A 14990-nucleotide genomic window follows, 5' to 3' on the forward strand; every position below is an offset into this window, starting at 1 on the left:
CCCTTTAGTGTTGAGAATATGTGTGAGTGTGTGTAGGAATTTATCTCATTTTATTTATTTTATTTTCTCTTCTCTTTATTTCTATCTACATATTTTTATCCTTTTATTTTTGTCTTGTATGTAAATAAACCATTAAAGAATTAACTACTGTTAGTTGCTGTTCTTAAAATTTAAGTCACAATTAAGGCAAAACCCAAATGGTAAGATGTTTGTGACATTTTCCATTCTTAGGTTTGAATGTTGGCTTATATTCACGACTCACGTTAGTTCCATGTTTGATAATGGGGATGCTAACACACGTTATGGGCAGCATAGCCTACATGAAACTATTTAAGGCAGCCAACATAGAAAAATCTTTGGTCACTTTTGACCTATATTTTCAGTGTTCTACCAGTTTTGGGAAGGTACACGGTTCAACATAAGGAATTAAACCACGTAGGTAGGAGAGAGATGGTAATCGGTATGATTTCAATTATAAGCTAAATTAACTAATTTTAAACTAATTATGTAGAAATTTAGTTAAATGTAAAATAATTTAACTCGTAAAAATAAGTACATTCTCGAAAGTATATATCACTTGCGAAAACTTGTTCTATAAGAGCTAAAGAGTCTTTCAAAATAAAAGTTATTTATTTTTTGAAAGAAAGAAAAAATAAAATTTATATTAATTTGAGAAAAATCATTAAAAAAAGAGTGAAGGTGAATTTGCTTATGTTTGAGATCAATTTCTTTTTTTTCTTATATTCTATGTTGATGAGGGTACTAAATATTTTCACACACAATTGTTTTTGCGAGTGAATTTTGCCATGCTCAAATTCGTGGTTAATGAAGTTATGTTGATGATTAATGAGTTTTGATCCCGAGTATATCAATTAACCATATACTGAATGTAACAGGGCAATCATTTGAGCTAGGTTAACAACTTAAAAAGTTGTCTAAATTTGTTTTTTGCAAAATGTTGGTCATAAGGAGATATTGAAGATCACCGCATTGATATTTATGAATCACACAAGTGAATTAAACTTCGTATTTTCACTTAAAAGTTTAAAGCATTATATATATAAACTCCCTCACATAATCACATTTAACATATACAAACACAAAATCATTTATCTTTTTTTTTTTTTTAACAAATCAAAATGGAATTATATTACTCAAAACACAATGCTCACCCCGCACAAGGTGTGCAAGGGGGGATCATCGGTAAAATATTTACAAAGTTATGATGCCAACAACAGAGCACCACCAAAACCACCTAGTTACAACATAGCACCCATACAATGAATAGGGTGTTGGCACCAAATCATGATAAGAATAAGCAAAAGCCACCTGTTTAGACCTCAACCATAAAAAAGATAAACGTTTTACGATTTCTATGAGGTTGAAAGGTTCAGAACCGGTATTTTGAAAAACCCGATTATTCCTTTCCTTCCAAATCACCCAAATAGTGGCAAACCAAATAACCCTAAAAAAAGAATAAGTGAGAAGAGGCATTCCCGCCATCTTAGTGAACTGGAAACAGTGTTGTCGAATTTCACCAGCATACACAAAATCATTTATCTTTTACTCCCTCCGTCCCAAATTGTATGACGTTTTGGCCATTTCACACGTATTAAGAAATGTAATTAATATTGTTTGGGGAAGAGAAATTATCAGTTGTTTTACAAAATTATCCTTAATAAATGGTATGGAAAAGATAAATGATATAATTGAAAGAAGATAGAGTAATTAATAGTTAAGGATATAATAGAAAAAGTAACATTAATATTTCATTGGTATTGTAAAGCGACATATAATTTAGGACAAAATTTTTTTCCAAAGCGACATACAATTTGAGACGGGGTGAGTAACTCGCTTGATTGGAAGACTTATTTATGAACAATTAATTAATTTACTTTTTTCAAAGCTTTTTATCCAGCTTCGGTTGTACAAAGTGTTGGTCATGAGAAGAGATTGTCGATTACTTCATCGATTTTTTATGAATCACACAAGTGAATTAAACATCACATCTTCCCTAAAAATTATAAAAGCATTATATATATAAACTCTCGAATAATTGCATGTAACATATACCAACACAAAATCATTTCTCTTTTCACTCATACATACGGTTTAAAGATTTATTTATGAACAATTAATTTACCCTTTTAAAACCTTTTTATCCAACAACACCCTGTCTGGATTTTATTTTATTTTTCTTGTGGCCTTCCAAAATAAACGTAGATAGCATTTCTTTTATTCAGAAAATGAAAAACGACAGTAAACATTGCATGTGAAACGTGTAGGTGCTAATTGAATTGAGTTGGGAGAAAAATTGAAACAAAATGGGACCACAGTTGGTGGGAGGCCACTTGTTTCTCAAAACAATGAGAATTATGATAATCGACATGCTTGACTTTTGTGGTAGACAGACAAGATACATCTATTAAGCGTGTGGGTAATTGTCATTGCGATCAACTAATCCTATGATGTTTTAATCAAGTATTTGACATTCATGTTTTTGAACAATGACGTTCATGACATTTTTGTTTAAAATAAGGTATCCTTCCCACATCTGTCGAAATTAATCTCTCATAACTGAGATTTATATAAAGAGTAAACATCTCCATTTGTAACAACAAAAGATCGAACTTACAACTAAATTATTTAAGATCATAAGCATCTTCCATTTGTGTCAGGTCATTCTGATTGACTTTCATGAGATTTGGCTACATAGATTTTTTTTTAGGGGATTTGACTACTTAAATTGAAATAGTCATGCGTTTACTCAAAATGAATTGCCAAAAGTATTTTATGATAATTTGAATGGACTTTTACTAGTAATGATGATTATTTATTTATTTTGCTATTGACATTGTGTGTGTATTCTTACGTTTTTTTGGTGAAACTATAAAGTTTGACTTCACATTAAATATTTGTAAAAGATATAAATTCATTAATACGAATGTGACAACATGGTTTGAATTAGTTCTACTCTAAATCATAAAAATGGTAATTAATTAGGTAGTAGTCATATACCAAGGGTGGTTAGGTTGGGTCTAGAAATGAAACTTCAAAGAACAATACAATCAATAGAGATAGACATTATGAGGGAAAAATCAATAAATTAATAATCAATGTCTAAATAGACTTTCATGTTACAGAAATTACAAATTGTATTAACATTAGACTTGTCGTGAATTACAATGTGAATTATACAAATTCCATTGTTCGTGTTCATCAGTAAGGTTTACCGGGTTTGTTGTCCCTCTTATGCTGAACCTTTAATTTCTTACCTCCTAATTGGCATCCATTCATCATACTAATAGCAGATTGAGCAGCTTCTGGGGAATCATAACTTACAAACCCTGAAAATGATAGCTTTCATCAAACACAAGCTCCACACAAAATCCATCAAATTCATTACTAATAAGAGCAGAGGTTTACCAAAACATTTGCTAACACCGGTAGCTTTGTCAACAAAAACTTTAGCACTCAAAACTCTACCAAATGGTTGAAAGGCATTAGCAAGCTCTTGATCTCCAAATTCTTGAGGTATGTGATAGATAAACAGATTTGCGCCAGGTGGTCCTAAGTGAAAATATAGTAATATTTATCATTGTAAGGAATAGTTATTGTAAAAATATAAAGCCTTAAATACATTTTTGGTCCCTTAACCTAATTTAAGGTTCGGTTTGGTCTCTTATCTCTAAAATGAATAAATTTGGTCACTTGTGTTATGTTTGTTAACGGCGTTTACGCCAGTTTAGGGAAATTAGTAATAAAGGCTTATAGCTTTAGCGAAGAAAATGCCACATCAGCACTAGTTAACAGCGTCTAGGTCAGTTTTCACATAAATGGCCAACTTGTGTTAACAGACATAACTTTGAGGATCAAATAGACTCATTTTAGAGTTAAGGGACCAAACTGAACCTCAAAAATAAGTTAAAGGACTAAAAAGATATTTAAACCAAATATAAATATATTAACATGAATAATTGTATGCATTCATTTGTATCAGAGCACGTGTAAGAAATAAGAAACCTTCAGCTTGACCACCACCAGAATTTTTGCTGGACCCTGATGATGTAGCGGAGTTGCCATTTCCACCGGAAGGTGAAACAGAACCAGGAGGACTATTCAAAGGTCTTGGACTTATCATTCCTCCAGGATATGCCATCGGATGTTGTAGCCCTGGCACAGCAGGATAAGAGCCAACATAACTTGCAGGAGGCACATGATAGTTTCTAGGATTCATATTGGGGCCGAGATCTGGCCGCAATGCATTTCCTTGATTCATGTGAGGCATCATATTATGGTAACCAGGTTGATTCTGCATTGGTGGTGGCATGCGGTACGGCATGAGCCCATAACTTCCAGGAGCCTATCAAGAGAAAATTAATGTCATCACACATATAACTCATCAAGATGTTAGTAATGAAAACTAATTCCTTCAACAAAAAAAAAAAAAGTAATGAAAACTAACGAACATTAATACGAAAATGTGATATTTTTGAATGGAAGACAGTACTACGGAGAAGAACTGCATGAATTAAGGGGAAAAAACTGAATTAGTCTTGTAGTGTTATTATAATAGAACTAACCTGATAACCATAACCGTTATATGGAGGAACATAACCCATAGGCATGGCTCCAAATAATGAAGGATGCTGAGAATCATGTCCCACATTAGAAGCTTGAGACTGTGCTTTCTGAGCTCTTCGGGCTTGTCTTTCCTTTTCAGTATCAGCCCATTTGACAACTAACGGAACACTTGAACCCTATACATGACAACATATATCAGATCGCAGTTGTACTTGCCAAGTTAGCACATCACCGTCAAATTTTATCATGTGTGTAGAGAACATACAAACCAAATGATAATAAATGACTTGCAGGTCATGCAAACACAGACAAAAAAGGTGTCTAGATGAAGTTTAGCATCTGATCAGTAATTTTGGGTTAGCACTAGTTTGCCAAGAGGAAAAATAATTTGTGCTTGGGAAAAAATAAGATGCTGGTACAATTCAACTATGACACATTTTTGGGACTTCATGAGCATTGAATCATATATCTTATATTTTTCATGTATTATAGTTGTATATATTGACTGAAACAGTGCACAAAGGTTTGTGTGCATGGGAGATAATCCCAGTCTTGAGATTTATTCAGCTTGGGCTAATTTATTGCAAACATTTAAGAAGCTTCACAAGCCAGAGCTTGATTTTCCCTTTCTAAACTTGGATCAAGTTCGAGCCTGTCATATTAATAATTATTAACGGGTCAAACCTAGGTGTGGAACATTGTCCTATACAAGCCATTGCAGGGAACAAACCCACCATTAGGTTTCCAATTTGAGACAAGGATGCAAAATTGAAATAACAATTGTAGGTCTACAATGAAATCTGAACATGATTAAATGTTCACATCGCTCACCAACAAGATTTTGTGACTGAATGCCGCTTGAAGGTCCAAAATACTGCAAAGACCATTTACAACTAAAATTGTAACTGAGGTTGAAGGCATGCACTTCTCCATTCTACCACATACAAGGAACCAAAAGCATGTTATCTATCTAAAATAGTCCGTTCATGCCATCTTAGTCAGGGTTTCAACTATATAACTTGCACTCATTGTATCAATAGAATTAGATGTATATACTATATAGTACCACTATATTGCTAAATAGTAGTATCATTCAGAAAATACTGTAGTTTCATCTTGTACATGGAATCTAATTCTCTACATCCCTTCATCTTGTATTTAAAAGGAATGGTTTTGCCATCCAGAAAGAATAAGCGGCGCAACTTGTTGCCTGCTTGCATTCTATTTCGGTATAGAATGAAGTACATTTTTTTCTTTCATTTAACTCTTTATTTGTCCGTAGAAAATACATTATATTACATAATTAACCTGGCTACTACCAAAAATGAAAAATAGAAATAAAATTTAAAAATTCAGGTGACGGCTTTAATAAACACCAACCTCCATTTTGTGCTTTCCATTGATTGCCTCCAAAGCAGCAAGAGCTTGTTCTTTCGTTTCATACTTCAAAAATGCACAACCTACTACAACATGGTAAGAGAACTATGAATAAGCCTTGTGAATTGTGATTAAAGAGAGCCAAAACCTAGAAAGAATAAAGAATGAATTAAGCCGTAAAATAAGCACCTTTGCTTGTCTGTTGAGAACCTCTTAAAATTTGTAAATCCTTTATAGTTCCGTACTTGGAGAAAAGTGCGGATACTTCAACTTCAGAAATGTTCTTTGGAAGCATGCCAATGAAGAGTTTGTGTTCTGAATTCAAGTTCAAAAGATAATTACTTATGAAAGAAGGAATGCCATTGATATAACCATGAAAGAAGGCATGCTCATTAAAATATTAAAATAAGTCATAAAAATATATCACACCTAATCTTTCCAACTCGCCATCTGCATACTTCACTTGCAATGGACTAGATGCCTGAATTAGAAACAAAAAACATGTTGCTTCCCAATCTAAATGAGAATAATGATACGAAATAATGTGGTAACAGATAAAGTTCATAACACCAACACTTCAGTGTTCTAAAGAAAGCCTTGGATAATCAAGTCGTCAAAATGTTTAATAGTATCTGGCTTTTTAGGCATATTTGGATCACAACTACTTGAAGAATCAACAAACGCAACTTATCATGCAGGCAGAAACCCAAATTTAAATATTAATGACATACTTAAAATGGAGCGTGGCCTATATGGACACCTGCCATTAACATAATTCATTCATAGGTTACTTGGTCAAAAAGTCCCAAATATTTCAATGAAACGCAAATAAAAGTCGATTGTCAAAACAATTTTGTTACACCTACAATAACAAACAATTGTGTAACCATGTTTTCCAGACCACAATTCCGCCACTAAACTTAATTATAGAAATTTATTTCTTCAATAATTACATAATTGATTTCTACTTGCAAAATCTTTAACACTCTATTTTCTTTGACAAGGTTTCATACATTAATTCAAAGTTTCTAACAACTTTCACCAATCATCTTTATCTCTTCAATAATGCATCGTTATTTTTTCATCAAAATAACAAAGTTGGCCCAGCCTATTTAGTACTAATAGTTCATATTAAAGATGTGTCGGGTGCCAGACACGATACAAACACACGTGGCTATCCATTTTTTGAAATTATTACCAGTGTTTGTTTGTGTCAGTGTTTTATAGTTTTCGACGAGTGACCACTAAGAAAAGTTACAAAAATGTGAAACACTAGGGTATGGGGGAAGACATTAAAAACAGTGATGAAAGCTATAAGAGTAGGTTAGCCAAAAATAGCAATAAGCACCAAAACATAAATTGCTAAAATTAGACAAAAAGTATATATACACGAATTAAGACATTCATTACTAGTAAAAGTAAAAAGCTAGTAGTAGTCGTCACAAAGCTATTTATAACAGAATCATCAATCATATGAATTGAATAAAAACGGATCCACATTGAATTAAAGAGTAACAAACAGCATAAAAAGAAAAAATTACTATACGCACCCCTGGTAATGTTTTCTTATTGTGACACGCATTAACGGCCTTATCAGCTTCATCTCTAGAAGGACAAATCACGAAACAACAACCTACAAAAAAAACACGAAAATTAGGGTTGAAAAAAAAAAAACTAGTAGATTTGAAGAATTAGCGGAGAATGCGAGATTTGAAAACGAACCTCGAGAAGCGCGTGTAGCTTTGTCTTTGATGATGTTGACTTCGTCAACTATAGCAAATTCTTTGAACAATGTAAGTAACTCATCTTCCGTCATGTGTTTCGGTACTTGACCTACGAACAATTTCACACTTTCTTCGTTGTTAGATTTACTCTCTTCCTTTGTTTCCGCCATTAATGTCGAGTCGAAGAAGTTTCGTGTAACGATTCTTTCTCTCCCTCTCTCTCTCTTCTTTCTGAGATTTGGTTTTTCGTAATTTGGGGGTCGTCGATGCAAATTGACAAGGTACTCTCTCTTTCTTTTTCTCTCTCTTTTGGATGATGAATTATGGCGAATTTGGATCTTCAATATTTCTTTGCATATTTTTAATTATTATAACCTTATGTTCGCGACATTTTTTGTTCCTTTTTTACCATTATACCACTACTTATCAAGTGGATTCGACACAGTGCTGTATGTCTAGCTGTCCTCAATATACTCTTCCTAATTGGCAAATTATTAGAATATTCTTTTGTTTTTTTGTAAAAAAATAATTATTTTTATTAAAATACTAAAAGTAGTGATGAAAACCTAATAAATGTTTCTATCAAGAAAGAACAAAAAAACTAATAAATGTGGTTTTTTGTTGTTTGACTTATTTAAGAAAAAAAGGTGTTTCATTTCATTTTAATAGGAGTATGTAGTATGAAAAATTCAAAGAGTTTTGTCTACGGCTTGAAGCCTTGAACTCCAAAAAAATTTATTCGAATCCTGCTAATTTCTTTGAAAAGACATAAATATAAATATCTTTGCAAGTGATCATTTTAAAAAAAAATCTCTGTAAGTGGAGTTGTCATTTATCATATGAGAATGTAGGTTAATTTGAATAAATATTTCCTTACGACAAAAGATGAGTAGTGTATCATGTAAAAAAATATTTATCATCTAAAAAAAAATATGTAAACTACAATTTTTAAATGTGTATACTTTTGTGTTTTGATAAACTTTTTGGTATTATAAATGCCATATATTGTATTTGTTAAATCATGGTTTAACAAGTTAGTTTTTTAAAAAAAAATTGTTACAAATCTATCTTTTAAGAAGTGTAAATTCTTTCAACAAAAAAAAAAAGTGTAAATTATCATTTAATATTGAGGTGATATTTTAAAAATCTTTATGGCATCATACATGATTACTTACGCACATTTTTTTAGTTTATTTTTGAATTCAAACCTAATTTTACAAATAAATATTTCATCAACGGTGTTATAAATCAAGTAAAAGATCAGTTTTGTTTTAAATCAAAACCGAACAATACATGTATGAATTCTAGTTTTGAGTGTGGTAAAATTGGACATACGAACTTCACATTAAACGTCCACGTAAACACTTTAACCGAGTTTGATGAAAATATGATAAAAATGCATATATAAATGATTTAAATAACCAATTTGTAACCAAAAAAAATTATTATAAATACATAACTCAAAGGACCGTGAATGGTATTTGACATAATTTTATTTTTTTGTTTGAAGGAGACATAGTTTTTATTACTCACTTATTAATTTTATTAGAAAGAAATAAGTATTTATTTTTTATATAGTGTTAACTATTGTTTTCTTTTTGTGGTCAGAAGAGCTAATGGTTTTTATTATAAAATAATATCGTGCTCATGTACTTAAAATAATTTGATAAACAACAGCTCTCCTAAATATTTTTAATCTGTAGTTTTTATTAGTCAACTTGTTGTTTTTATTTTTTTAAAAGATACTGTAACTCGTTATTTTTATTTTAAAAAATAAACATTTCCATTTTTAGCAAGACAGAGTACCCAAGTCCAACTGAATTCCCTGAAGTTAACGGTCATCTTACAATGTTACTGAGAATGAAAAGTGAATTTCCACGAAACACAGTGATGGATAGGTTGGAAGTACAAGTTTAGGGACAATTATTGTCATCACCGTGAAAATGTAATTCACTTTTCCATGACTAAAGTGGGAAAGGGTAGGTTGGAAGTAAGGGTGAGTTGGTCAATTGTGAACTCAACTGAGTAATGACACTTTGTTGGTTTGGTGTTTTGTCTGTCTTTTATGCATTTCTTTTTGGTCAACCCTTATCTCTTATGTTATTATATACTACTAAAATATGTAAGTGTTGTTTTTTTTAACAATATATATATATACTAGTAGTAGTGTAAAGGATACTTAATTTTTAAAAGATCATAAAAGAAATTGGTGAAGAAAGTATTGACCCTATATTCTATCATATTTAATCTTTGTAGTACCATAAACAATAAGTAGACCGACTCCTATATATATATGTTTTTATAGACATAGAATTTTATAGAATCGTTGTTATAAGATAAGATAATTTTGAGGAAGGTCCAAAATTACAACGGTTTATCGCAATTTTGGCAATCCAACAACCGATGAAAACACTCACCTAAAGAAATTTGAACGGGTTTTCAGAGTTCCACCCAAGATAGCTACTTAAACATGAAGAAAGGCGCATTATAAGCCACTAACGCCGCCAAATTGTAAAGAATCAGCATGCTGACTTTGCTTAATTCGTCACTACAAAAGAAATGTTGTTTTTGGATTTAAAAATTACGTCAGAGCTTTTTGAAATAATTACCGGGGTGAGTCACGACCAGGTCGCTTTCTTTAAGACGTTTCACGGCACTACCTAAGTTGTGCAAGGTAAACTAGCAACCGCGCCGTCTCCAGGATAAAACAGCTCAGATTCTTACTGTACGATTAAAGGTTGCACTGCTAGAAATCGCTCGAGAATAACACCTCGGTATGGTTTCGAAAAGTTTCGAAAAACCACTCTAGTATGGCACGTAGACCACTCGAGAAACCAAAGAGGGGAGGAAGAAAAGAACGATTCGTCAACACAAACCGAGGGAGATGAGAAGGGGAGAAAACCAGAGAAGAGGATTCGATTCTCGATTTTGGAGTGAAGAATCCCATTCCCGAGCTCTCTATTTATAGCGGGGAATTTTCCTCGTTTTCTCCGCCGACCCGGTTCGCGACCCGCCAAACCCAGCCCACGACCCACGTAACGGTAACCACGACGCGTGTGAAAAACGTGCGGGACTTGATCCTCCGCGTGCGGGAATCTCGGAGAGCAAATAAAAAATTATTTTTCATTTTCTGAGCGCCAAAAAATATATTTCTATAAGGCCCAGCCCCGTCCGGTCGGACGGGCGGCGGTGTCGCGCGCGTGTGGCTTATATAATTTTTGGCTAGCGCTCACTCCGTTCACAAAAGTGGGTACCCCAAGGGCACACCCTTGGAAGTGATTTCCCACATATATAAACACTACTAGAGTGTGTGATCTACCCAATGAGGGACATAAAATTTTCAATTCACACTTTACGCTAGTTTCTACATCATTGTGTTTACATTCCAATGTCTCCTCATAACAACTAGTATACTCCAAGTTTTTGCCAATATACACTAGTGTTCCAACAAGAAATGTCTCGCATTAGATAGTGGATGAAGGAAGATATAGGTGACAGTTTTTTAAATTGGTTTTTTTTTTATTACATGAAACTTACTTTTAATTGATATAATTAATTAAACATTGTTCAATACATGAAGGATAGAACTCAAAAACACGGAGACTTGTCCAAGAACAAGTCGTCCCAATTAAATCATATTTACTTAACAAACTTCACCTTAAAATAAAATATAAACAAACTTAGCAACAATAGTCTGAAATTCAGAGTTGTCATGACGATGGGACGACAAGGTGTTCACCAATGTAGACGAGTCACACTCAAAAATAACCATTTCCCACCTGTTACTTTCAACAAACCAGATAGCTTCCAATAATGTCATTGTCTCACCTTCAAGAAATGTCATGTGTGATTGTTGGCACATCGTTTGCACGCCTTCATGAACTGTCCATTAGAATTATGAGTATAACATCATAAAGAAATTGTTGCAATGGAGTTGTGAAACGCGACATCAATGTTACATTTCAGCCAATCAACATTCAGTTTCTCCCAAACTGTGTTACGGCGTTGTTCACCTCTCTTTGTCACATGCACGCCGCAACAGTGTTGTTGCTGAACTCCAACGTGACATCGCTTGATCATAATTCATTTACATCCCGGCTGAACACCATATTATCGAGGTCCCTACCTCTAAGAGATGGTTAACATAAAAAATAAATAAAGAAACCTCGATAACATGGAGTTCGGCCCGGATGTAAGTAAATCATGATAAATAATTGTTCCAAGCATAAATCAAATTTGGATTCCCTCGAGCGATTCATGAGAAGAGCATCCACATTGATAGTCTATTTAAAATAATTCTTAAATGATTATAACGTGACATTGACGTATACATATCGCTTATAATCACCCCAATCCAACACCTCTAAAAAAACAATAAATGAATCTCATGAATAACTCTGCATCATTACATTCAAGTTAAAAATAGTTTATTTTTCATTATTTTAAAGATAGAATTCATACCGATGAGTGTTTGATTGGTCTAGTCCTTATTAGTTAAAATTCATTCTATTTTAATGTCATAAGAGAATTCATTTACTTGTTGAACCGAATCATTTGATTATTCTCTTGGTGTTTTGTTAACGAGTATCTTGATACACTTTTTACACATTCTAAAATAAGCAAGTATTTTTAATAAAAAAAAAATCAAATATTTTGATTACCAAAACATTGATTACATACATTTTTATGCTATTTATTAACTTTATATCGAGAGCACTCGTTAACATTTTATTTAAAACAAACATGGATAAAAGGGTATAGAAGTAAAAAAGCAGAAAAAGGGTATTGTGGTAGTAAGCAAGAAAAATGAGGTATAAAGATAAGTATTACCACTATTATGCCAGACTGTCCCGCCAAGACAGCGCAAATTGTTGATGGATGTTGTTGCCTTCATCACTCTCTCTTCTCTCTACCAAAGTGCCAATGTCCAAAACGAATCAGGACAAGAAAATGGCTTACAATTTTTTACCCTATCCGTAATTACGACACCAATCCTACGCCACCTTTTAAAAATAATAAATTCCCTTTTATAATATTGTACTCCTAAGTCCTATCCTTCTTGCTCAAATATATTCATTGTACAAAAATTCTTAACTAACACAAACTCAAGCACTTGCCCTTGCTAAGATCTGCTGCTGTAGGAAAGCATACAGTTTCACACAGTTTTGAATTATGACTATTGGATTTTTATTGGTATGGTACTATTATAATATCATCAAACCATCCACTGGCTGAAATGAAAACTGTGTTGTACTTTACAGCACCAAATCCATATCCACCTCGAACATGTTTAAGCAACAAGACTACAACAATAGAAGGAATGTTTTTATTTTATTTTATTTTTTTTGACATGAGCAACGGTAGAATGATAATAGTTGTGGATTTTACTACCATAATCGTATAAATGGCACTTTTGTATTCATAAATTTTTTATTTTGATTAAAAAAATTCGTATGTATTTTTATACTTTAAAGTGAGTTGCTAATTTTTCAATTTAAAAGAATTGTATCTATATGTACACACATATTCTCTCTTGTGTTCAGCCACGGATCACAGCTGAAGACAACAATACTCTCACACAGCCTTTCTCTGAACAAGAATTCAAAGAAGCTATTTTTAGTATGCACCCCGATAAATCTCCGGGCCCTGATGGCCTCAACCCGGCTTTCTTCCAAAGGTTCTGGAACGATATTGGAGGCGACATCTACACTACTGCTATCAATTGGCTCTCCACCGGGGTCATTCCCTCCGACCTGAATTCTACACATATTGTTCTTGTTCCAAAAGGGGAAAATCCAGAATCAATGAAAGATCTTCGTCCCATATCCCTTTGTAATGTCCTTTACAAAATCATTGCCAAGGTTCTAGCAAACAGATTGAAGCCTTTGATTAATAAATGGATTGCACCAGAGCAAGCAGCTTTTGTCCCCTCTCGTTCGATATTAGATAATGCGCTTACAGCTTTTGAAATTTTACACTACATGCGCTGCAAAAGAAAAGGAAAAGAAGGGGATATAGCTCTGAAACTCGATATTTCAAAGGCATTTGACAGTGTCAGCTGGTCTTATTTACAAGCAATCTTATCCAAATTGGGTTTCTGCTCCCAATGGATCACATGGATGATGATGTGCATCTCTACAGTTGAATACCATGTCATCTTTAACGGAGACCGCATCGGCCCCATCACTCCTACACGAGGTTTACGACAAGGTTGCCCTCTGTCCCCATATTTGTACATTATCTGTGCTGAAGGGTTGTCTGCTACTATTAAGAATCACGAGCTTCGAGGTAAAATCCATGGAACCCGCATTTGCCGTAAGGCTCCTCCTGTTAGTCACCTTCTTTTCGCGGATGACAGCTTCCTATTTTGCAAGGCGACAATTTCAGAAGCTCAATGCCTCAAAGACATTCTTTCTAGTTATGAACTCGCTTCTGGGCAAGCCATAAACTATAGGAAATCGGCGATTTCCTTCAGTGCAAACACTCCACAAGACTCTATCTCTTCCATCATGACATGCCTTGGCGTTTCTAGTGCAATCGGAAGCGGAAAATATCTAGGTCTTCCATCTATGGTAGGTCGTAGCAAGAAGGCAATCTTCACCTATCTAAAAGATCGAATATGGAAGAATTGTCAATCTTGGAGCGCTCGGTCTCTCTCAAGGGCAGGGAAGGAAATTTTGATCAAGTCAGTGGCCCAAGCCATTCCGTCTTACTGTATGGGAGCCTTTCTTATCCCTACATCTCTTTGTGATGAGATTGAAAAGATGATGAACTCATTTTATTGGGGCTCTAAAAAGAACGGTCGTCGTGGAATAAATTGGCTACGTTGGGACAAGCTCACTCGCCACAAAAGTCAAGGAGGTTTAGGCTTCAGGAACCTCGAAGCATTTAATCTTTCTATGCTCGGTAAGCAAAGTTGGAAACTCTTATCCGACTCGTCCTCCCTATTTTCAAGAATCCTCAAAGCTAAATATTTTCCCCGAAGGGATTTTTTGGATGCCAATCTAGGTCATAATCCAAGTTACACATGGAGGAGTCTATGGAGTACTCAATCTTTACTTACCTTGGGCCATAGGTGGAAAATTGGAGACGGTTCCCTAATTAATGTGTGGAGTATGCCTTGGATCCGCAATTTGCCAACTCTCAAACCATCTACCCCGCCTCTATTGCACCACGCGGATCTTACGGTTAGTTATTTGTTGAATTCAGATGGAAATTCTTGGAATATTCCTATAGTGCAATCTCTGTTTAATAGCGTAGATGCAGAAGCAATCGTTTCCATGCCTTTATTCCCTCGTACTGCTA

General features: G+C 33.9%; 1 protein-coding gene across 2 annotated transcripts; it reads right to left on the reverse strand.

Annotated features, from left to right (window-relative positions):
* Positions 1-3084: 3084 nt before the first annotated feature.
* On the reverse strand, positions 3085-8052 carry LOC25499577 (RNA-binding protein BRN1). 2 transcript variants are annotated; one of them, XM_013594873.3, is made up of 9 exons: positions 7684-8052; positions 7512-7594; positions 6391-6442; positions 6151-6276; positions 5965-6044; positions 4584-4760; positions 4024-4363; positions 3427-3570; positions 3085-3347 (listed from the first exon to the last, which is right to left on the reverse strand). In XM_013594873.3, the coding sequence occupies exons 1-9, from the start codon at positions 7853-7855 to the stop codon at positions 3220-3222; spliced, it is 1302 nt and encodes a 433-aa protein (XP_013450327.1). In that variant the 5' UTR covers positions 7856-8052; the 3' UTR covers positions 3085-3219. The 2 variants fall into 2 exon arrangements, with proteins under 2 accessions (XP_013450327.1, XP_013450328.1); XM_013594874.3 differs by having other exon boundaries at positions 5965-6047.
* Between the last annotated feature and the right edge of the window lie 6938 nt (positions 8053-14990).

The sequence above is a fragment of the Medicago truncatula genome, chromosome 7, assembly GCF_003473485.1.
Source record: "Medicago truncatula cultivar Jemalong A17 chromosome 7, MtrunA17r5.0-ANR, whole genome shotgun sequence".
NCBI classification, from domain to species: domain Eukaryota; kingdom Viridiplantae; phylum Streptophyta; class Magnoliopsida; order Fabales; family Fabaceae; genus Medicago; species Medicago truncatula.

What these genes read in the sequence shown, in the direction of transcription:
- LOC25499577 (XM_013594874.3), bottom strand. Translation starts at nt 7,855, where the DNA reads ATGGCGGAAACAAAGGAAGAGAGTAAATCTAACAACGAAGAAAGTGTG. An exon ending in TGGCGAGTTGGAAAGATTAG is followed by an intron (nt 6,277 to 6,390) that starts GTGTGATATATT and finishes ACTTGAATTCAG; the next exon opens with AACACAAACTCTTCATTGGC. An exon ending in TGGTGGTGGTCAAGCTGAAG is followed by an intron (nt 3,571 to 4,023) that starts GTTTCTTATTTC and finishes ATTTTCACTTAG; the next exon opens with GACCACCTGGCGCAAATCTG.